Source organism: Ananas comosus, linkage group 4 (assembly GCF_001540865.1).
Source record: "Ananas comosus cultivar F153 linkage group 4, ASM154086v1, whole genome shotgun sequence".
NCBI classification, from domain to species: Eukaryota; Viridiplantae; Streptophyta; class Magnoliopsida; order Poales; family Bromeliaceae; genus Ananas; species Ananas comosus.
This window is the reverse complement of record NC_033624.1, coordinates 15,184,310-15,207,389: the sequence shown is the minus strand read 5'-3', so window position 1 is coordinate 15,207,389 and position 23,080 is coordinate 15,184,310. Positions and strand designations below refer to the sequence as shown.

Below are 23,080 nucleotides of genomic sequence, written 5' to 3'. Positions count from 1 at the left end.
ATTTGTAATAGAAGCCTCACCCATCAAATATATCAAATATATATATATTCAAATTAATTCCCTATAACGGCTAGTTGGGCGCCTTCCCCCCTTTCCCTCTTTCCAATTTCTCTCTCTACTACCTCAGCTCCTCCATTTAAATTTCAAGTGACCGTTAACAACACCATTTTCTCTCCTCCATTTTTTTTGAAAAAAGGAACTCTTTGGAGAGATTTGAGGCTCGATTCGAAACTAAATCCCGAGAAACAAAGAAAAATGGATTCGAGGAAACCACGGTTGAATCTCCCCGCCGGAATGGAGGCCTCTCTCCGAATCGACCCGGTCCCAAACCTTTTCCCGGCGATGCCGAAAACACCTTCGCCGTCGAAAACAACATACAGCGATCGGTTCATACCTTGTAGATCGTCGTCGAGGCTTCAAAATTTCAGCTTGGTGGAGAGATCGTCGCCGGCTAAAGAAGGCGGGAACGACGCCTACGCGCGATTGCTCCGAGCCGAGCTCCTGGGGGAGGGACCGGCGGCGTGCTCCCCGTCCGGCGGACCGGGTTCGCCGATGAGCCCGAGTAAGAACTTGTTCCGGTTCAAGACCGACCACTCGGCCCCGACCTCGCCTTTCGCCGGTTTGGGGTCTAGCCAGGAGGGAAATGTTGCAAGCGAGGTCTCGACGCCGCCGAAGGTTCCGAGGAAGATACCCAAAACTCCCCACAAGGTAATTTCCACTAACCAGTTCCTAATTTATGCGCGAAAGAAACCGGGTGCAGGTAAAGGTTTGGAAACTGTTCGTGTTTGCGAGATCGGTAAATGCAAATTTTGCGTCGATTTGATGCAGGTTTTGGATGCTCCGTCGCTTCAAGATGATTTCTACCTCAACTTGGTAGATTGGTCATCGCAGAATGTGTTGGCTGTTGGATTGGGCACTTGTGTTTATTTGTGGTCAGCAACCACAAGCAAGGTGTTTTCCCCTGCTTTTTTTTTTTTTTTTTTTGACATATATTTGTTAGTTCAATAATCTAGCTTCAATATGCTGCTGCTTTTGTAAGCTATTTTGCTGCATAAGTAGGTTTGTTGGTCCTGTAACGAAACTTTTGTCGGTTTTAGGTTACAAAATTGTGTGATTTGGGTTCGAGAGATGGTGTGTGCGCGATCCAATGGACTCGAGAAGGCTCCTACCTAGCAATTGGAACAAGCCTTGGAGATGTTCAGGTATGATATGTTGGTAGTTTGAAAAGGAATATATAATAAGAGCAAATTCGTAAACTGGTTTAGGCAGTCGAAAACCATTCCTTTGTTTGCAGAAAAATTCTCTAGTTGCTCTAATTTGCTCATTGTTGTTAGTAATGTTACTACCTATTCACATAGAATCCGATTTGATGTCAATGAGTAATCGATAGATCACACTTGTGATCTCGACTAGTATAGCTATTTTGTGTACATGCGACGGCGTAGTAATAGGTCGAACTTGAGGAAATTTCTAGTTGAACTTTGTCTGAATCATGGAAATAGTGATCTTATTTATATGTCGCAAAACGTGAATATTCGTCGCAGATTTGGGATGGCACAAAGTGTAAAAGGATTCGGAATATGGGCGGTCATCAAACGAGAACCGGTATTCTCGCATGGAGTTCTTGCATATTATCTTCTGGGAGTAGGGATAGGAATATCCTGCAACACGACATTCGCGTTTCAAATGACTTCATCAGCAAGTTCACAGGCCACAGATCTGAGGTTGGACATCAGTTTGCGTAGATCACCTTTACGCCGATATGTATTCAATCGATTTAAGCACTCTCGTATCTTTTACTCTTTCACTAAAGAAAAGTTCACTTGATTAGGTCTGTGGATTAAAATGGTCCCACGATGACCGTGAACTTGCATCTGGAGGAAATGATAACCAGGTTAAGTTGTATTTCATCTCCCTAGCTATTTCTCTATTAATTCTTTCGCTCACCTTTTCTGTTTTAAAGCTTTTATCAGTAACTAACAAATCAAACTGCGTTATCATCTTCTCTCGTCGAACCAGCTACTGGTTTGGAATCAACGCTCTCAGAATCCAATACTGAGACTCACAGAACATACAGCTGCGGTTAAAGCCATAGCATGGTCGCCGCATCAGCATGGGCTTCTTGCATCAGGAGGCGGAACGGCCGATCGGTGCATACGTTTCTGGAACACTGCGAACGGCAATATGCTAAATTCGGTTGACACGGGAAGCCAAGTATGTTCCTGTTCTAAATTCCTTCACCAAAAAACGCAAAAGCTTTATCGATGTTTAGCACCGATTTTGATTGTTTATTTTCTGCAGGTCTGCAATCTAGCATGGTGTAAGAATGTGAATGAACTAGTTAGCACTCACGGTTACTCCCAAAACCAAATTATGGTGTGGAAGTATCCATCAATGTCGAAGGTAATCTTAATCAGTTCTTTGGAGTTATTGAATCTGCTTGCCATCTAGTTTTTCCACAGTATACAGTAGCAGCATGTTTCTCACTATACAAAACATGATAAACAGGTAGCAACACTAACCGGCCACACGCTCCGGGTGCTTTATCTCGCAATGTCACCTGATGGACAGGTATTTATGTTCATCATTCACTGATTTGGAAACTCTCCTTGTTTCAGATGAAAACTAACTTGGCTTCTAAGAACCTATAAAAACTCTACAGTCGCTATGTTTGTGCGAGAACTCGATTCTTACATCATATCATATTTCTGCTGAATATTTCCTGCAGACTATAGTAACTGGCGCTGGTGATGAGACTCTGAGATTTTGGAACATATTCCCTTCTGTGAAAACTCCGGTACGCATGGCTTTCCCCAAAATCTCACTATGTTAATATTTTCTTCTTCCTTAAACAAGTCTTTCTACTTCAGTTCTCTAGCTTAAACTTAGGAGTAACATTGTTTCATTTAGGCTCCTGTTCGTGACACCGGCGTCTGGTCCTTGGGGCGAACTCACATTCGGTGAAAAATGCCTTGCGAGTATTCTTTCTTAGTCTTTGCGCAGAGGCGGATTGAGTCTTTTGGATTGCTTTGTATATGGTCTAACAGCTACAGAACTTACCGGCGTCTAAAAATGGATCACTTTCGCAATCATCGTATTAATGCGTGTGCCCAGTAACTTCAATGATTGCTAATTCATTTATTTTTTCTTATGCGCGTGCCCAAAGGCGCGCGCGTGTGTGTTTATGTGTCCGTTTGTAGACAACATGGATCGCTTTCGATTGGTGTGTTTTTCATCTCTAAATTCCTCGGCAATTATGCCTTGCCAAAGGTTTCTGTATCATGAAATTAATTAATTCGAAGCATAATTTGTATGTCATGTCAGCAATGTTCAAATTATCTAAGTGTTTGTTGTAGGAGGGAGTTAAAAAGTTGCAGCACGAGAAAAGTATTCGATTCGGCTAGAAGGGAATAAAAAGGAATTTAGATTAAAATAGACAAAACCAAGAAAATCTAATTCTCGATCTCCTTTTGCAGGAAAACCAAATCTTATAAGACCAATTGAGAACAGTAATGGATCCACAGAGAGATGCAATGTAGCAATGAACATTGTTAGCATTGCGATAATGACCGATAATATAACATTATTAGATCCATTAATTCATGTTTAGCTGCTTGTAAGTATCCATCATAATTATTGCTCTACTTCTATTATTATGGCATTAGGCCCTAAACAAAAAGATTGGGAGCCCTCCAGCTGTACTGTACAAATGATCATTTCCTAGTCCGAATTAATCTTCTATGTACTTAATTGTACTAAGTTAATGAAGATTCCTATCATTGATGATGATTCCATATTAATCACATAATAAACTTCAATAAGACACCCTGTGTCTTATCAAATGGTGAGTCGAATAATTATTTGAATAAGAAGTCGATCTTATCGGCTCCAATCATTCATTCTTCTGAACAACCACCAGCAACTAATTGCCCTGGAAAAAGACAAGGAATTTTGATAAATAGTGGTGTTGTATAGAAGCAAGAGGATGTTGGAAATAATTAGTTCTCTTTCGAAATCTTTAGTCAAATATTTGTATAAACAATTTTGTTTGAAGACAACTTAGCCACTGTTTTTAGAAACGTTGATTAAGAACGAAATAAATAAAAAAACTGTAGAGAATAAAGGATTAGATGGAGCCTGTGAGTCGAGGCGTGCGATTGCACTGTCCTAGAAGCAAGATTGCCCCTCCACGTACGAGGCGCCGGCAATCACTCCTTTTCAGAGATCCAGCAAAACAGTGAAGATGAAGGAGAAGAGAGAAAAGGGGAGAAGCTCAGGCTAGGGTTTCTGTATGTCACTACTATCCTAACCCAGCCATTCACCCTAGTAAATAGGAGAGCAAAAGAAGGGTTCCAACGGAAAGACCACCTTCCCGAGGTAGACCGTTGGGGCGGGTTGAGTCCCGAGGTGCGACCCTTCGACTGGACCAAATCTGGACCTAATCCAGGTAAGGCCAAAAATAAAATAATAAAAGTTGGGGCAGGTTGAGTCCCGAGGTGCGACCCTTCGACTGGACCAAATCTGGACCTAATCCAGGTAAGGCCAAAAATAAAATAATAAAAGAAAAGTGTAACAAAAATAAAATGGACCGGGTTCACGCACGCCGCCGCCCGGCCCGGCTCGTGCCGTGCGCGCGTGCGTGTATTTAGACGAGAGCTCCACTCTCATCACTTCCCAAGTAATAACAATGAGAATAAAGTAGAATATAAACCAGAGCAAGTGAGAGTCTCTTTCCAATGTGGGACTAAACACCACATGAAAAGAGACCAAAGCTTGGGCTCCCAGGCAAGGCTCATTGACAGTGGGCTGCCCACAAAGTCCAAAGGCAAAATTGAAGTTTTAAAACATATGAGCATATAAAGAAGTTTTAAATCACTTGTTTTAAATCAAAATACTAACAGAGGACACACGAATTAATCCAATGAATGTGAAAATGGTTGAGTAATGCAGTAGTACTAGCATCAATAATAGAGCTCGAAAGAACAACAATCCTTTTGAGTTGTGTAAGTAGATAAATCCAGGTGTCGTTTGATGCTTCTGAGCCTCATTTGGGTCCCATACTAGTCCAGAGTCCGGTGAAGTCGATCTACTTTGAATCCTCTCAGGAATGTTCTACCGGGTTATTTGATTATACGTAGTTGTAAATGCCGCGTCATTAGAATTTAATGTAGATAGGACATATATAGCAATTGCTTCGTTCGATTAGATTTAGTCACTTCATATATATGCTCGGCATGATGGTGAAAACAGGAAAATAATTAATCATTTTAAACTCCAAGCGTGTATAGGTAAGTAACAAGTTTATCCCCAGTATAAAATTACTTTTTTTCAACTACGCTAGTCCAATATTTTCGAACACATCTAATCGAGATGCAACAACTAGAAATTGGATTTGGTTAGGAGTGGGAGTTGGGCTACAGATCTCAGATAGCAGGAAAACTTAAAATTTGGCCAACGATAGCGTAATCTTAGTAAGATAATTAACTTTCAAGTAAACATACTTTACTAAGAAGATGATCAGAGATGACTACTGTGTTGAAAAATGCTTGTTACTTATCTTTCCTTTCTTTTTTCAACGTTTTTCATGTGGTAAAAACAGTGCGCGTCAATATCATATTTATCACTGGAGATTCTCTCTTTATGTTTGCAACAACTCTCACGCATTCTAGTGGGCACTAAAAGCAGAAGCAATAGTGTGTAATAAAAAGAAATAATCGCGCGCTAAGACCGGATCCACTGCCTCCGCAGTGGACCGTCTAACAAATTTAATCTCCATTTTATCAAAATCCCTCGATCGTCGTCACTTTAAAATAGAATAAACTAATCTGCAGTGATGATTTATAAAATGATACGATAAAAGGCAGATGACTGGGCGGTTCACATCAAAAGCGGTGGACGAGGTCCAAACAATAATTTCTCATGGTGGAAGGGCCTATAGCTGTATAGCTAGTGTGGTCTCTACTGTACTGGATTCCAGCTAACATTGTACATAATAGTACAAGGCCTAGAAGTTGCATCAACCTAAGTCCTAATTCATTTTATATACAGCTAGCTAGCAACTTATTTAGCTAAAAAATATAGAACTAACACTATCTCTTATGGACTTTAATAAGGGCCATTCTTAGAATAATCCACTCTACTTGATATGAGATTAAGAATATAGTCCACCTAAGAAAAGGTTATAGATAGATATTGTGAGATATTGGAGAATATCTTGCTGTCACCCTACTTAACTATTATTATTATTATTATTATCATGATTATTATTATTATAATTATTTCGTCGTTTCTTTTGTTCTTCTAGAGGCCTAGTTGTCTTACATCTGTAGCTAAATTTATTTTTATCGATGAATAAAACGGATATCGTGCTACCTTATTCTATAAAAAAAAAAAAAAAAAAGCTAATTAACCACCACCAACATATTCAATGCATATATCCAACATAAAAAATCATTCACTTCCACTAGTGTTCTTTTTTAGCCATGGGATTGAGTGGCCTCTCACGTTCCTTCTTCGGTGACCATGCATGGAGGAGAACACACACACATCACTGAACATATATATATTTATAGGCTTTAGAGGTGATATGAAATAATTTAATTTGGCTTGTATATTGTGGCCTTTGTAATGTGGGTGCAATAATATGTGCTAAAGGATCGAGTCGATGATTTTGAGCCAACCGTTGCATTATTGGATGTGAGGTTCGACATAAACAACTCTGACACGTGTCATAACTCATATCCAATAAGTCCATGTAGAGGATCGGATCAAAATTGACGAGGTGTTAGGTGATCTACAATTTTAAGTGTCTCTCAATTATTATTACTTTTTCCCTCCAATTATTGTCTCCTCATAATGACTCCAATAGCTCAAATTGTGCAAACCTAACTCTTAGGCATTTAATGCCTCGCAACAAAAAAAAAAAGAGTTTTTGTAGCTGAAAAAACTTGCACTCTTGGCACGTCATTTGCTTTTATCGAGCTGTTTAAATTCGTCATGCAATGCCATATTCAGATTTTAGATTGAAAAATTTTAGATTAGAACAAAACTTTTAAGATTTAAGAGCCAAATGAGTCGTAGAATCTACCAAATTGTTTCAATGAGATCTCTTTAAGGTGCTGTGCATGCACTCCATCCTAACCGTTGCTACAAGAGTCTCGACTTTTTTTATTCTTTTTAAGTTTAAGATAAGTACAAAACTCTATGATTGATTGACACCTTTGATATTCTAGTTAAAATATTTTAGGCCTCTTCTTGTGACTGGTCATTCCATGGACCTACCATGTCTCCTAATTTTAGGATTTTCGCCTAATTTTACGATACAAAAATTGATGATGTGCTAGGCATGTTCTCCTACCAACTGCAAGCTTTAATTAGTGTTTGATTTGTTTACTATGAAAGTTACCGGTTTGCCCTCGCAGCCATCATTCATCTATTTTCTTTTCAATTTTTAAGACCTAAGTGTATTTTGTGTTTACGCATAGTTGTTAATGTCGAATGTAGCCTTCATTTCGGAGCAAATTCTCTATAAACTCACTTGTTGGTCGCTGCTATTATCTGGAGAGTCAAAGTGCCATTTTGTGGATCCAACATTAATAATTCAAACATAGATTTCAACGACTCGTTAATACTTAATACTTCATTAAGTAAGAATTATAATCTATATATAATATATAAATGCTTCTTTATCTGTCAGATCATATATATATATATATATATATAGGGTCCGGCTACTGTACTATTATGAGTATGATCGCCCTCGTATTTATAAGTTATTTTTGATGATAGATCTTCTGAATCGACGATCCACACTGTTAAACGTTATTTACAGCATTTAAAACTTCTAGAAATCAAATTTTATAATTTTTCGACATCATTTACCTTATGATCAAGAGGTCACAAATTTGACAATTTTTAACGGCCGGTATGGGATACTTGCTAGTTTAACGGTGTAAAAGAATTGATATTTATTGAATTTTTTATAGAAAATTCTATTCACTATATAGATAGAGATCAATAACTCTGATCTTGAATTGAAGGATCCGATCATCCTTTTTAGGATGTCGTTCGATTTTGACCGTTTATTTTATGCCCACTTGATGGACTTTGTTATGATTTCGAAAATTTACGAAATTTATTTTCTAAAAGTTTCAAATACTCTAGATCATATTTAACGGAGTGGATCGTCGATTCGGAAGCTCCATCATCAAAAACAACTTATGAGTACGGGGGCTCCAATACTTATAATAGTGTAGTAGCCATGGCTTATATATATATATATATATATTGGTTCCATTCAAGCACATTTAGTACATTATAAAAGTTTGGTTTACGCACACTTTTTTTCAAATTCACGTTTGACGCAGCAATTTCTATAATACATAAAACAATTGTAGCTGCCCACCGACATAAAAATAAAACTTGTAATTAATTTATGGTATCTTAGAAGCTTATTCCAGCAATTTCTATTTTTCGTTTATAAGAGATGTAGCTGTACAAAAATTGAGATAAAGTTTGTTGGAATAATAATCCAAACTTTAACTTAAAATTTAGTTAGAGATATAGTATATCTAAATTATATATTGATGTAATTAAAGCAGAATTTGTCGTTATTCAAAATAAAAATTGGATTTATTATTTCTTGTGACTTGATAGCTATATATAGCTAGATATGGATTAATAAGAGGAAGAAACCACATTAGATATTAGATATTACTACATGTGTGTTGCTTAGGTATAATTAAATGCATTTTATTAATAAAATATTAATTTAGTTTTTTTTCTCAATATTTCCTCTTCATATTTTTGTATTTTATTTTAAATTTTGTATTATATAATCGGTATTAGTATAATTAGCAATATCGATGAAAAGGGGAGGTTCTATACAATGTACGTATATTCGCGGAAAAGGTATTCGCATTAACGTATAACACATGCCAAGGAGATTGAAACATACGTATAGATCTGTATAATATACTTCGGGACACGTCTGTACGCTTCCATTCAAAGTTAATTCCTTCACATATTATTAAAAAAAAAGCTCAATATATTGTAATAAATATATGATGGTTTTGTTGTTTTAAAAAATTAAATTGATAATTTTTAAAGGATAATTATGCTACGCGACAAAAATATTTATCCTTTCCCGTTTCTCGCGGAAGAAACGTGACGGTGAGCGCGGGGTACCCGTGCTAAACACTTCGCGAGATGGAGAAATTTATTCCATGCACCTTGTGCACCCGTGCATTTTATGCACCGCATTTGTTATTTAATTATTAAATATTTTTTAAATTCTTTTTTTTTTTTTTCAATTCCCTGAGAAAAGAAAGATCAAAAATTCTGAAAATGATCTATCTATGCATAAAATAATGTCACATATAAAAAAAAGACACAAATATTATTTTATTATTATAATAAAATTGTATTTAAAATTTTGTAATATTTTATATGCATATCTTTTAAATGCCATAAAAAATTTTAACAAACTAAATTCTTCTACGAGATCTCTATAGGAGAAATTCGTGACTGCAGGATTTAAACTTTTAAATTAAAATTTATTTGATGGATTGACGATAATGATTAAAAAAGCTCATGCATAAAAATATATAAATTTTGAAAAATTATCACTTGGGCATTAAGAAGTCCCAAAAGAATTAATAATACATCAGTTCATCGGCGCTCACTATTTAAAATTTAATTTATAATATATAAATTTTTTTAGACTACATCCCACATATCGAAATTTTGAATTTTGAGACAGCTATAATAGAGTTTTAGAGGTGGCGGTGTACACAATGCACTAATACACGCGGTGCGTGCATTTTCCTGTAGTACGCTTTTGAGGCGAGGTGCACGGACGCACGGTCCACGTGACTCCGTTGGATAATTTCTGGAAGAAAAAGGGCAATTTCGTAGATAAATCGAAGTTTAGGGGCAAATCGGTAACGGGGGATGTACAGGAACGTGTTGGTTCGTGTAATTGGTGGGAAGGGAGTGCTCCAGACCAATAGCGTGTTGACAGCTGGACATTCTCCGCTCCACGCAGCTTCGTAAAATTAGTTAAAAATCTCGATCGAAAAATCCCAAACGCTATTATTAAACAAAACTCGCCATTTTTAATTCAACTAAAATTCTTTGTTTTTTTTAGCTTTTTTTTAAAAAAAAAAAAAAAATGCAACTATTCGGGGTTAGGACTTGGAGGACGCAACGGCTCCCCCTCCTCTCTCCTATTTAAACCCTCGCACCCCCTCCTCTCGTTTTCTCCCTTCTCCCTCTCCTTTGATTCGGTTTCCCCCTTTTTTAGCTCTCTCTCTCTCTCTCCTCTCTCTCTCTGTTTTTCTCTATTCCATTCAAAACCCTAGATTTTGTTCCCCTTCCCCCATTTGGAGTTCTCCATTGCGCGAGGTCTCTCTCTCGGATTTGGTTGATTGGGATTTGGTGAGCGTTTTGCTTCCGTGGCTTTTGGATTCGAATTAAATGCATAATTTTGATGGTTTATTTGGTTTATCTTGGTCCTGGACGGGAAAAGGTGGGAGCTTTTTGAGGGTTTCGCTTTTGGTTTGTGTATTGCACCTCATCGAACGAATCGTTTGAGCTTATGCCACTTTTTTTTTTTTTTCCCTGTAATTTGGTTTTCGGAATCTACATATAAGCATCTAATAGGAAGTTTTATATAGAAAAATCCGATTTTTAGGTCCTACTATGATAAGTTAAGAGCTTTTAATCGGGAAAATAGAAAAGCTGAAATTTTTATTTAATATTCCTGGTTTTTGTAGATCAAAAATGGAACTTGAGGATCGCTACCGACAGGCTCAGCGGCCGCAATACGAATGCCTTCTTTTCGGTATACCATCTTTTTCATGCTCGTTTTCCTGTTCTATTTAGCATTTCGTAGGTGCATTATGAGCTAATATTGCCTTTTGTTGTCTCTCATTGTAGACCTTGATGACACTCTTTACCCTTTGAGCTCTGGCATTGCCGCCGAGTGCCTGAAAAATATCGGAGGTAGCTAATCTATTCCTATGGGATCATTGTTCTTAGTCCTGGATAGTAGATGATAATTTTTTTACTCATGTTTTCCTGTTTTAGATTATATGGTTGAGAAGCTCGGAATCGACGAGAACAAGATTGAGGAGTTGTGCAATCTACTTTACAAAAACTATGGGACTACAATGGCTGGTTTAAGGGTATGTTGTTTATTTACATATCCACAGTTTACTTCATATACAAATTATGGATTGCCACTGCCAATTTATTTCTTATGCTATCTTATGGTATCGCTGTTCAGGCTATCGGTTACGAATTCGATTATGATGATTACCACAGGTATCGTTTCGCTTTCTCTCTTGGTTTAGCAATATTTTTGCCGATAATCGTACGAAATTTTGTATTAAATTAACTATCGTCGTGCTTTGCGTTCGACAGCTTTGTCCATGGAAGATTACCTTACGAGAAGATAAAGCCCGACCCTGTTCTCAGAAACCTTCTCCTGAGCCTTCCAATCCGTAAAGTCGTAAGTTCCCTTAATTTCAATGCGATGGATAAGGAGTGCTTTTGTGCAAGTTGTTTCCGTTTTCCTAATGCATGTGGGTTTTTGGCTGTGTCACGTAACAGATATTCACAAACGGCGATAAGGTCCATGCGTCCAAAGCCCTTAAGAGGCTCGGATTAGAAGATTGTTTTGAGGGAATCATATGCTTTGAGACTCTGAACCTGACTTCAGCTGCTTCATGCAAGGCAGGCAATGAACCCAAAATCTTCGATATTGTTGGGCACTTTTCTGAGCCGAATCCTAACGTCGAACTTCCAAAGACACCCATTCTTTGCAAGCCGTCGATAGAAGCCATGGAGCATGCTCTTAGAATCGCCAACATCAACCCTGAGAAGACGGTAAGATCGATCCCGGTTTATCAAGATCTCTTTAGCTGTTAGGGCTTGAATTGCGGTATGATATCTTTCTGATATACCAATTCTTCCTGCAGATTTTCTTCGACGACAGTGTTCGCAATATTAAAGCGGCTAGATGCATTGGTCTCCACACTGTACTGGTGAGTCCCTCTTTACATCATGTTCTGTTGTCTTCTAGCTGATACGAAAATGAACTTGCTGAGAGAGAGAACACATATATCCTTTTCCTATCCAGGTTGGTACCTCGCAGAGGGTTAAAGGTGCGGACCACGCGTTAGAGAGTATCCACAACATAAGAGAAGCATTGCCCGAGCTGTGGGAGGAGGCCGAGAAAGCCGGTGTTAGGTACTCGGGCAAGGTTGCTATGGAGACTTCTGTGACTGCATAGTTATTCTGCTGTGATCTACTGTCGAGTATCGAGAATTGGGGGGGGGGCGATTGTTCGCTCGTAGTTAGATTTTGTGCATTTCTGCATAAATTAAATTGTAATTGGAGATGGGAAGGAGATCATCCTTAGATAGATGTCCCCCCGTTTTCACCTATCACATGTGTAATTTAACTACTGTATGAAATAAAAAGTCTCTCTTTTTTCCTTCTATATTTGCTTTATTTTGTGTTCTTTGGTCGAGATTGATTAATCAAAACATAATGCAATTACTCCCAAAGCATTTATGAACAAAAAATTGACAATATCAAACACTACGTTGAGATACTCGAGCCGTACGTACATTGATTAGATAAATAATCTGTTGATAATGTGGATTGCCACAAAAATTTAGCTCTTTGCTGTGACCAAAGAGTTATCCACTCTTATTGAAATTCTCTTCTCTCTCTCTCTCTCTCTTTTTCCAATGCCTATCAATGTAAATGAGATAATCCATTGAGTTCCATGTTCTACATCTAAAGTGTGTGTTGCTTGTGTTGCTTGTTCACTTGGAACATTTTACTGATGGATATTTACTGGTACAAAAGAAAGAAAGATAGAAGAAAAAAATAGAGAATATAAAGTGAAATGTGCTGATGTAATAGATTACGAAGCGCGTTCTTGTTATAACAGTAAAAAGAATTGGAAAAGAGAGAAGCTGCACACAAGCAGTTTGTATGGTGCGTCGTGTCTACAAGTTTCTCTCGTTTCGATTCGCTGTTTATTCATTTTAGTTTCACATAGAGAAGAGAGCAATTAGCATGGTGCACATCAAAAGCAATTTGCAAGGCCGAAACTTAGGCTGAATACAAATATATCCATGTTTATAGTTAAAATGACAAAAAAAATATGTGAAAGCACCTTAAGTTATTACTTTTCATATTGAATTCAGAAATATGTTTTCCATATAAACCTATGAAGATGTCATCTATGGCCTTTGCAGCAGATATTAAAATCAAATTTCGCCTTCCGTAGCCCTTTCGAACACTCGAAGAGTTTCTGCAGCTGTATTCTCACATTGATGAATCTTCTCTTCCACTCAAAAATTAATTTTCAACTGCTTAATTAAACGAGTTATTCTATTTCTTTAAAACAGAAAGAATGCTTTTTAAACTGATTGAATTAAACAATTGTCCTCATTAGAGAATATGCCTTAGGTTATCCAATTTTTGAAAATTTTGACCTTTTGAATTTCTACATTTTGACATGGTCACAACCCCCATGTCCTAATATTCTATAGGAGAAAATTTTGAACAACATATCTCTCAAAAAAAGAGAAAAAAAAATTGAACAAGTGCAAGTCTCCTCTTAGAACAAGTTCTCTCTCCTTATAAAGAGCAAAAGCAGATGAATTTGCATCCTCTATCAGTGACTATATATATATATATATATATATATTTATTTATTTATTTATAATTTGTCATACTATATTATAATGGACTTTGAAACTATAAGGGTTTTAATTTATTAGCAAAATTAATGTGACCATGGAGAAAAAAGGGGTAAAAATAGGCATGACGCACGTGCTAACATTTGCATGGATAATAATAATAATAATTATTATTATTATTATTAAATTAGAAAAGTTCATCGTGCTTAATTAACTAAGTCAAGGGGAATAAATTAAAAAAAAAAAAACAGGGCGAATCAAAACAGTATCACATTTGTTGTCACTTTGCTATGGTTTAGATATTTGATTATGAATCTCACGATTGGTTGTGGGTTACAGCTGGGTGGGATGCATGGGTTCATTGTGTTCTGGTAGGTGAACTACATAGTAGATTTCGAAACCAAAAGGAGCTTTTTATAGAAGTGCTTTTTCTCTATGTCGCATTGAATTATTGGAGAGGAGTAAGATCACTCTAGATATAACCAAACTTGCGTAATCAACTTGATCTTATTTGCTATCCTAATTTAGAAATTGTTGGCCACTTAACTACTCAGTTGGGTGCGTTGTATTTGCATGGTACCGAGAGAACCACGCTTCCCAGTTTTGTAGTTAGAGTGCGCGTGTAATGCACGCTTTGCACAAAAGGAAAAAAAAAAAAGCTTAAAAAATTACAAACTTATTTATTTTATAGCATTTAATTGTATATGTAGAATAAATATGCTTTCTTAAATTATAATCACCTCGTTTGCTATAGAAATGGAGATAACAGTTATATATTAAGTCAACTTTATTTATTAGATTTAAATAGTTTAGGATTCTCCCGTTGTTTAAGTTAAAAATTCTATTTGATTGTAATTATCTAATTCGATAGAAGAATAGAAAGAATTATAGTCGATTAGTTAAGTTCGATTTTGAGAATTTAGATTTGTTTAAAAAGTTAATGTCGTGTCTGTTAGTAATTGGTTTCTTTAAGTATTGATATATCACTACAACAAAAACGATCTATAACGACACTTTAAAATATAGGTTTATGTCAAAAAAGTGCTGCTAGCTAAAATTACCGACACTTTTAAAAAGTGTTGCTATATGTGGGGTCGCTAGGTATATAGTGACAGTTAAAGAGTGTCGCTATAACCTAAAAAAGTGCTGTTAATTTACCAACAACTTATTTAAGCATTTAGCAACCGCCGAAACTTTATCTCGTTGGCTGCGGTGGCGGAGGAGGACGACAGGAATGGCTTTTCGTCTAAAATTTCAGCGGATTGAGTGAAGAGAGAAGAAAATATGGTAATTGATTTTTTTTTTTTTTCTTTTCTGTTTATAATCGGGCCAAATGGACTGGGTGTGGTGGGTTGAGTAGAGTAATCTTTTTATTTTGGTTGGATTGGGCTTTATATTTAGGCATTAGTAGATGTTTTTTTAAGTTTTAGTATAAATGGGACACTTACTCAAAAGTGTCCCAAACATGTGTCCCTATAACCTAATTCTGTTGTACTGTATCTTGAGAATACAAGAGATATTTTTGAAAGAAAATCTAAAATATTTAAAATTTATATTCATTTTTTTATATATATAATGTAGATAGATGTGTAAAAAATTGTGAATTTTCAATATCTAATATTTAGATATTAATTTTGGCGAAATCAATGGTTGTTCTTGCATTATTAGCAGCATTATCACGAGAAAGCTGTAAAAGACTTTACGATATTATGAAAAAGTCGGAGGGTTTAGTTGCAAATTTCTCTTTGTTGGGCTAAGTCCCTGGGCCACTAAAGAGATTACATCCCACGGTCTACAGCCCGTGGCCCATGGCCTACGGTCTACGGTCTACGGTCCACGGACCACGGTCTACGGCCCATCTTTAATTGTTGCATTCGCGCCGAGGCGTGTCGCCTACGCCGAACTAAAGAGATAAGAGCGCACTCTCCTCTAAACTCTCGTTGTTAATAATCCGTAAAAATGGCGATGCGCGTCTCCTTCCTCTCCTACGCTCCTCCCCGTTCCCTCTTCGAGAGTTCCAAAGCCCTCTCCAATCCCCTCTTCTCCCTCTCTCACCTCTCGAAGAAGCTTAGTAGTGGTGGTAGTAGTAGTAGTATTAGTAGGAGGAGGAGGAGGAGCTTTGGAGCTCTCTCCGCCTCGGCCATGGCGGAGGGCTCTCCTCTCACCGTCCTCGTCACCGGCGCCGGTGGTAGGACCGGTAATTCCCGATCGTTTTTACATAACGTTTGAATTCGCATTACGATTCACCGTGTTGTTGTTTTATTAGGATTAGCATGAAATTACTAGAGAGAACGTTCTAGGGAAGTGGTGGGTTTGGTTGGAGATTTGGGGATTCTACAGAAGCGAGTGAGGCATTTCGTCGAATAGGTTATGGTGGTAGAATTCGAAAACATATTGTGAATAGTGGAGGATAATGTGGAGAGTATCTCTACCTTTTCTTCCATTTAAAATCATTTCGTATATCGATCATAGCTAAAAATTAAACGAAAAATGAAATTATTACCGTTTGAGATTGTAGTTTGATAATTTACAGAGTGAAAGCGATTTGAGAGATCAATGGCACTTAGTAGTGTTTGGTTTTTATCTATTTATTTGTGTGCCCGAAAAATTCACTGCATTCATTAACTTTGCTAGGTGGAGATGTATCTCAAAATGTCCTGTAGTTGTTGAGTGCTTCTTCTCACTTCTCATACTCTTATCTTACTTTGCGTGCGCGGAAAATTTTGCTGAACTACTTAGTTTCTTTTATTTATGCTTTTATGAAAAATTGAACAGGCCAAATTGTTTACAAGAAATTGAAGGAGCAAACGGACCGGTATGTTGCAAGAGGCCTAGTTAGGACAGAGGAGAGCAAAACCAAAATTGGGGCTGCTGACGACGTGTTTGTCGGCGATATAAGACAAGCTGAAAGTATTGCTCCAGCTTTTGATGGCATTGGTGCGCTCATAATTCTCACCAGCGCGGTGCCAAAGATGAAACCAGGGTTTGATCCAAGCAAAGGAGAACGGCCCGAGTTCTATTTTGAAGATGGTTTCTACCCTGAACAGGTAATTTGCAGTAATCAATATCTTTTAGATTCATCACTGCAGTTTTGATTTTTCTTTTCCGTCTTCAATTGATTAGCATCTTTCTTTCTTTCTTTCTTTCTTAAGGTTGATTGGATTGGTCAGAAGAATCAAATTGATGCCGGTAAGGCCTCCCCCTCTTACCTCAGCTTCGTGCGAATGTTTTCCTTGTTCATTCGTCTCACTCCCTTGTTTTCGTACAGCCAAAGCTGTTGGCGTAAAGCAGATAGTTTTGGTAGGCTCCATGGGTGGGACGGACGTCAATAACCCATTAAACAGCATCGGAAATGGAAATATCTTGGTAAGTACTCGCGATTGTTTTCTATCTACCACTTCTTATGTCTGATACATTTACAAGTTCTCTTCTACTCGTTGTGATTTGAACTTCAGTTTCTGTTTCTGATGCTTATCCATGCAAAGGGGCAGCACTATTTTTGCAGATATTTAGCTACTCTAACAATGAAGAATGATAGGCGAACATAATGCACTACTTATATAGCTTAGTGTGCCTCTATTACGTCGCTTACGGTTGCTTCTGGGGAAATGCCATTATGTTATAAGTTTGCACTTCCAAGATCTATCCATTGAAATGCCGTTGAACTGTTTAGCCAATTGCTATATGGCACTGAAAAGCATTTAGTAAGAATTATTTTCGTTCTTAATATTGATTTATATTAGGATAGCACATTCTTACTAGTGTTTCAAATCATTTGCAGGTGTGGAAAAGGAAGGCGGAGCAGTATTTGGCTGACTCTGGTGTACCATACACTATCATAAGGTGAAAGGCTGAAAGCTCTGTTAGTTGTGCAGCTACAATAACAAAATCAATTACTTTTTTTTTACACTTTCTTAATTCATGGAATAGTAATGCCCGTCCTTATTCTGAAGAACATGCTCGATTTTCAATGATACTGTTTCTGAGCGCAGTTTTCTACTAAAAGCTGACCGGGAAAATGAAACCATTTGGTATTTCTACCAGGGCTGGTGGACTACAGGATAAAGATGGCGGCGTCCGAGAATTGCTTGTGGGGAAAGATGATGAGCTTCTCAAGACGGATACAAGAACGATTGCTAGGGCTGATGTTGCAGAAGTCTGCATTCAGGTTTATTATCCCTGATAATTGAAATTCGTAACAATGCAAAACTTCTTAAGACATCCTTTTATTTTTTATTCCTTTGCTTTTTTGCTTGTATTAAGTTAAGCGAAACACCCCGTTAAAACAAATTGCAGCATTTGCTATTCAATGAATGAAGAGCATTAGCCTCTTCGAAGTTGTATTCTACTTTTCTGTCTCGAGACAAAAATAAAATAAAAAAATCCATGAGTAATACCTCACATGATTAAATCATTCTATCATCTTGTTTCATTCTGCAAACTATGCTGCATTTGTACATCATCTTACTTATTAAACTTTCCTTGTTTTCCGTGTCAATTTGCGAATTTTCCCGACTTCAAAAATTTTCCTTAAATTGCAAAGTATTTTCTGCGGGCAGGCTTTGCAGTTTGACGAAGCGAAGTTTAAGGCATTCGATCTCGCGTCGAAGCCCGAGGGTGAGGGTACGCCGACCACCGATTTCAAGGCGCTCTTCTCGCAGGTCACTGCGCGGTTTTAAGTGAAATCACAATTTTGTATCTAATTTCAATGCTAGTCTCGGTGAAAGATCCAGAAACACTCTTGGTTGAACATTGCTGAGAGCCTGTGGCTGCCTAGTTATTCTCATTCCTGTAATATCTCTGTACCATTCAAGTTGTAGCAATTTGTTCTCGGAGGTAGACCTGTGTGAGGATATAAACTCTGGCATCTAACATGGAAAGGAGAGTAGCAGTTGGTGCGTTTTTTTTTTGTTTTTTTTTTTTCTATTTTTGAAAATAGTGGAATATTCTATTAATAGTGCTAGTGCTCATATGCCTTCTCATTTGTCAATCCAATTGAGTAATGTGACAGACTCAATAGAATGTTTCTACGCAATGTTATTAGTATGTTGAGTGGCAAAACGTTAGCGTTGGAATATAATTTACTTGTTATTTCTTAATGTGTTAATTTTTAAAATTGAAAACTTAGAAGTTCGAGTTCGTTGTTTTAAAATGTGGTATAATTCAGATGATCCAATCTTCGCGGTCCACTAGTGATTTTGGGCCTTTTTGTGATCTTATAAATGGGCCTTACTGGATATAATAATTAGGATTAACAAAGTTTAAACAAATATTTTCAGTGTCCGATAATTCGTCAATTAAATACTTACTCGTGTGATAAGTCCTGTTTTTTTTCTAAAATTAAAAGCCAAATACTTATTTAATCGAATTTGGATTCTACACCAATTCGAACCCAGAAACAATCTACGGCAGCTTGACCGAAAGCTTAAGCTTAGTTTACTGTTGAGATCTATCTAGATAAAATAAAGTTAGAATATAAATATATATAAATATATTTTTATATTTCATCACATCGTAAAAAATATATTGTAACTGTCTCGTCAATATACGCAAAATATAATATTACAAACAAAAATAGATATAATATTTTTTTACCTTACGTTTTTTTATCGCAAGTAACGCAAATCTCTTACCTTCAACGCTTACACAGTTCTTAAACCCTCTAGTTCCCCCTCTCTCTCTCTCTCTCTCTCTCTCTCTCGCTCTCTCTCTCTTCTCCCCGGTGGAAAACCCTAACCCTTACTCCACATATATCATCCCTACTCCTTTGGTCGACCATGGCGTCGATTGAGAGATTCAAGCTCGGATTCCGATCTCTAGGGCGAGAACCGACCTCCGATTCCAGCAACTTAAACTCTTCCGATCAAGCTCATATCCTCGTCCCAAGAGCTCCTGAGTACGATTCCCCCCTCCCCCTTTTCTCTCATTTTTTTTTCTTGCTATTATCGTTTCTTTGATCCCTTTTGTGTACGATTACAGGTAGTAGAAATCGAGAATCCCTTATTAGTTTAGTATAATCGATTTAAACGGTATCAGGTTTGTTGATTGTGAATGAAATGGTTTACGAAGAATATAGATGTTACTGTTCTGGGGTGATTCCTATTAGGGTAGATTTGTTTGTAAGACCATGTAGAACAAAGCTTCAGCGTATAAGTAAGCTTGAGCTATCAAAGAGCAACTTATGATAATCGCAACTAGGAATATGAGCGAGTCCTGAAAAAGGACTAAGAATGCCTTAGAGTTGAAAACTATGGATGTAAGTTCTTCGGCAGATAAGTGTCTGCTTACTTCGTCACGTTTCTAATTTGCTATTATTTAGGGCAAGATAATTAGCAAACAGTCAAGTTTACAGGTTTCTCATTGTTCGCACAAATAATTGATATAGATGTATCATAGTAATCTTTTAAAAATCCTTAACTAGTTGTTTAGCAACATTAAAGATCGGACCATCAATAAGTAGTGTTTTTAGGTTTCTAGTCAACGATGTTGAACATTGGCCTTTTTATTTTTATCTCTAGAGAAGGGGTTTAATGGTGACCAAGACCATGCCAAATTCCTATGCTACTGTAGAAATTTTTAAGTTGCAGTTATCCTTATGATTTACTAGATTTTCTTCAACTTACCTGATAAATTGCATTCCCTTTGTGTCATTTTTGTAGAGGAAGTAGCTTAGTTGACCTTCTTATTTTCGATTTTTGACCATTTGGCCTTCTTATTTTCACCTTTGAGGTATTCATGTGCAAATATATTATATGACACCTCTATGCAACAGACAAGAGTAAACAAAAAAAAAAAGAAAAAGAAAAAAAATCACTTAGCTTGCTTGAAATTAGAAATATGTATCTGCTAAACAATGCAAATAGCCTCACCAGATGTATTATGGTTTGCATGTTTTCTTCGTTAAGAATTAAATCTGTGATATAACCAGAGGTTTTTCATAATTTTAGCTCTCTCTTGGCTGCCATTTCCTTTTTCTGCAGACTGTTCTGCTGTGTAATTGAGAGTCTATGATGGGATGGTTTTGTTGCAGGCGGGTAATATCTTTGTGGACATGTAGCAAGATGTGCGCCCTTACTTTTGCAGTTGGTGTGGTAGTTGGTTTTACGCTAAAGAGGCGGTTGAGACAGTGGGCTGTGAAACTGCTCAAGCGATTGAAGGATGACTAGCCTGTCCTATGGTATGGTAAGCTTCAGTTCAAGATCTCTTGTCTACGAATTTTTTTAGGCATAATTCTTCGGGTACCTCAGAATGTACTTCCATAAGTGTGCGATTGATGAGTTACATTTAAAAGATGACATTCGTGGTGGGCTTCAAGTTTGAAAAGCTGAATTGCAAGAACTGATTCAACAATCGCACTTTGGGTATCTTCCAAGGTACTCCATATCTTTAATCGTTTTCACTCATCAGCTTATTTTGTTCTGAGTGCTTGGTAATTCATCATAACTGAGTATTTTATAGTGAATCCGGGACACCATATGCTTGGAATTTTTGTTGAATATAGAACTCATTTTGTTGTTTCTTTCTTGCTTCTGCTAATGGGTTATTGATAAATTCATGTGTGGGCATGGTTTCATTGGGAAATTCATGTCTATTAATGTGGACCATCTAACTGTAGAGTTGTGTCGCTGGGGCCAGGCTATTGCCATGGTCGGTGAAGAGGCATGGTGATCAGTGATCTTAGGCTGTGTGTAGAAACTGGCCGAACGGTAATGCTAGAAGTCGTAGGGCCTGTTTGGCCCTGTAATTGCTGCCGTGCCGGCATAGTTCACTCCACAGCGGTTACATGTTTTAGGTCATGAAGGCCCGAAAACACGAACTGTGTGAGAGGTTGGTCCTACTGCAGCCCACGAGCCAAGTTTTGGCACCCTGCTCAACCGTTCACTTTTCACATCTTAGGCTGCAGAGGCCGAAAAAGCGGACCATAAAAACAACTTCATACACGGAAGAAGTTGGCCCAACTTCTACAGCCCGCAGGCGCAGAAGCAAAGGTCAAACAGACCCTTACCACTCCCACCACATACTAGACAAACATTTGGAGAAAAGATGTCACCACAGGTCCGCAAGACTCGCATAATAGCCAACCTTTATTTGAACTTCTTAGGGGTTTCCTTTTAGTTCATAAAAAGCTAGAATGATGGCTATGGATGGAAAGCACACCTGGATCGAGAAAGTGCATCTTTTAGGGAAACTTGAGTTTAGCATATTGTTCGGTTGAAATAAACCTCATGATATGTCCTACACAGCCCTTATGCTTTAAATAGTTTGTGTTCGGTTCGCGGTTTGGTTTGTATCAGTGTTGGGTGCATCCAAGGTGGTTAGTCAGTCCTTAGTGTTAGATGGCCTAACTAGTGCTTGGTCTAATTAGGCATACAACTCTGATCATGCCAAATTTTGCAACCTCTAGTTGACAATTTTGGCAGTGGTGTCCCCTTCATGAATATTGGGTAACATATAAAGTTTGTTAAATTGTTGAACATATATAAATGTGATCCAACACTAGTATCTCAAAGTTGGGAACTGGGTAATGGAAAACTTGGCCTAATTAATTCCCTGCTTTGTGGGCATGCAGAGCTTGTTTCACACAGTGGAACTTCTGTAAGGCGTTTGGCTTCGCACTATGAAAGATTACTTGGAGTAAAATGATATCCGAGAATCTTATTTCTATTCATTCTATTACTAGGAATATAGTATTTCGTTTTGATTGTACGGTCATATTATTTAATCAATGTTTTTAAGATTACGAAAAATATATAATATATTATTTATTTTAATTAATTTTAAAATAATACTATAAAAAAATTTCAACATCTTTTTAGAAAAAAAGAGAGAATATAGATTAGAAAGAGAGAGCATAATTAAGAAATAGAAGAGAAATAGAGTCGAGATTAGAGAAGAGAGGGTTTGAAATTTTAGAAAAAGGGGAGAAATAGCTTAATTTAGAGAGAGAAAAGATTGAAGTTTAGAGAGAAAAAGATAAGTTAGAGAGAGATATGAGGTTAGAGTGTAAAGAAAAATAATACCAACTAGCCGCGGTGGAAGGAAAAAAGAGATTAGACATATTATAATTATCCCAATCCATTAATATGAGAATATCCATCTCCCTCAAGGAATGAGATTAGTACTTTGGGATGCATTTCATTCCCACAGTAAATCCTAATATTACCAATAATTTACTTAGTACGTTTAGCTAAACACCGTCATATTTTTTTATTCCTATGAATTACTAGAAATCTTAGAAGATAGCCACGAACCAAACGCACTCTAAAAGTGATGTGTATGATTGTTCAGAAAAATAGTACTAATTGTTATCAAAATCTACTTGTTTCGACAATTCAAAATTGGGTGAAGGTTGTAGCTCC

The 23,080-nt window shown here is 37.1% G+C and overlaps 4 protein-coding genes across 4 annotated transcripts; all 4 read left to right on the top strand.

The window, feature by feature from the left end:
* On the top strand, positions 105 to 3,296 carry LOC109709378 (protein FIZZY-RELATED 3). Its single transcript, XM_020231588.1, has 10 exons — positions 105 to 708; positions 829 to 951; positions 1,098 to 1,202; positions 1,545 to 1,724; positions 1,832 to 1,894; positions 2,020 to 2,214; positions 2,302 to 2,403; positions 2,509 to 2,571; positions 2,729 to 2,797; positions 2,911 to 3,296. Exons 1-10 carry the CDS (start codon positions 256 to 258, stop codon positions 2,962 to 2,964), a joined length of 1,407 nt encoding a protein of 468 aa, XP_020087177.1. The 5' UTR covers positions 105 to 255; the 3' UTR covers positions 2,965 to 3,296.
* On the top strand, positions 10,251 to 12,503 carry LOC109708360. Its single transcript, XM_020230066.1, has 9 exons — positions 10,251 to 10,437; positions 10,776 to 10,843; positions 10,939 to 11,004; positions 11,089 to 11,186; positions 11,288 to 11,325; positions 11,425 to 11,512; positions 11,614 to 11,889; positions 11,982 to 12,047; positions 12,143 to 12,503. The coding sequence occupies exons 2-9, from the start codon at positions 10,783 to 10,785 to the stop codon at positions 12,293 to 12,295; spliced, it is 846 nt and encodes a 281-aa protein (XP_020085655.1). The 5' UTR covers positions 10,251 to 10,437; positions 10,776 to 10,782; the 3' UTR covers positions 12,296 to 12,503.
* LOC109709643 (uncharacterized protein At5g02240-like) lies at positions 15,649 to 18,730 on the top strand. The gene is made up of 7 exons (XM_020231954.1): positions 15,649 to 15,918; positions 16,497 to 16,768; positions 16,874 to 16,910; positions 16,990 to 17,087; positions 17,503 to 17,564; positions 17,766 to 17,889; positions 18,281 to 18,730. The coding sequence occupies exons 1-7, from the start codon at positions 15,681 to 15,683 to the stop codon at positions 18,398 to 18,400; spliced, it is 951 nt and encodes a 316-aa protein (XP_020087543.1). The 5' UTR covers positions 15,649 to 15,680; the 3' UTR covers positions 18,401 to 18,730.
* LOC109708501 lies at positions 19,391 to 21,239 on the top strand. The gene is made up of 2 exons (XM_020230272.1): positions 19,391 to 19,617; positions 20,752 to 21,239. Exons 1-2 carry the CDS (start codon positions 19,499 to 19,501, stop codon positions 20,885 to 20,887), a joined length of 255 nt encoding a protein of 84 aa, XP_020085861.1. The 5' UTR covers positions 19,391 to 19,498; the 3' UTR covers positions 20,888 to 21,239.

Bases quoted from the DNA above. Each gene is read 5' to 3' on its own strand.
- LOC109709378 (XM_020231588.1), top strand. From the start codon at position 256: ATGGATTCGAGGAAACCACGGTTGAATCTCCCCGCCGGAATGGAGGCC. The intron at 709-828 runs GTAATTTCCACT...GATTTGATGCAG, and splicing joins TACCCAAAACTCCCCACAAG to GTTTTGGATGCTCCGTCGCT. The intron at 2,404-2,508 runs GTAATCTTAATC...CATGATAAACAG, and splicing joins AGTATCCATCAATGTCGAAG to GTAGCAACACTAACCGGCCA.
- LOC109708360 (XM_020230066.1), top strand. From the start codon at position 10,783: ATGGAACTTGAGGATCGCTACCGACAGGCTCAGCGGCCGCAATACGAA. The intron at 11,005-11,088 runs GTAGCTAATCTA...TTCCTGTTTTAG, and splicing joins GTGCCTGAAAAATATCGGAG to ATTATATGGTTGAGAAGCTC. The intron at 11,890-11,981 runs GTAAGATCGATC...TTCTTCCTGCAG, and splicing joins ACATCAACCCTGAGAAGACG to ATTTTCTTCGACGACAGTGT.
- LOC109709643 (XM_020231954.1), top strand. From the start codon at position 15,681: ATGGCGATGCGCGTCTCCTTCCTCTCCTACGCTCCTCCCCGTTCCCTC. The intron at 15,919-16,496 runs GTAATTCCCGAT...AAAATTGAACAG, and splicing joins CGGCGCCGGTGGTAGGACCG to GCCAAATTGTTTACAAGAAA. The intron at 16,769-16,873 runs GTAATTTGCAGT...TTCTTTCTTAAG, and splicing joins ATGGTTTCTACCCTGAACAG to GTTGATTGGATTGGTCAGAA.
- LOC109708501 (XM_020230272.1), top strand. From the start codon at position 19,499: ATGGCGTCGATTGAGAGATTCAAGCTCGGATTCCGATCTCTAGGGCGA. The intron at 19,618-20,751 runs GTACGATTCCCC...GTTTTGTTGCAG, and splicing joins CTCGTCCCAAGAGCTCCTGA to GCGGGTAATATCTTTGTGGA.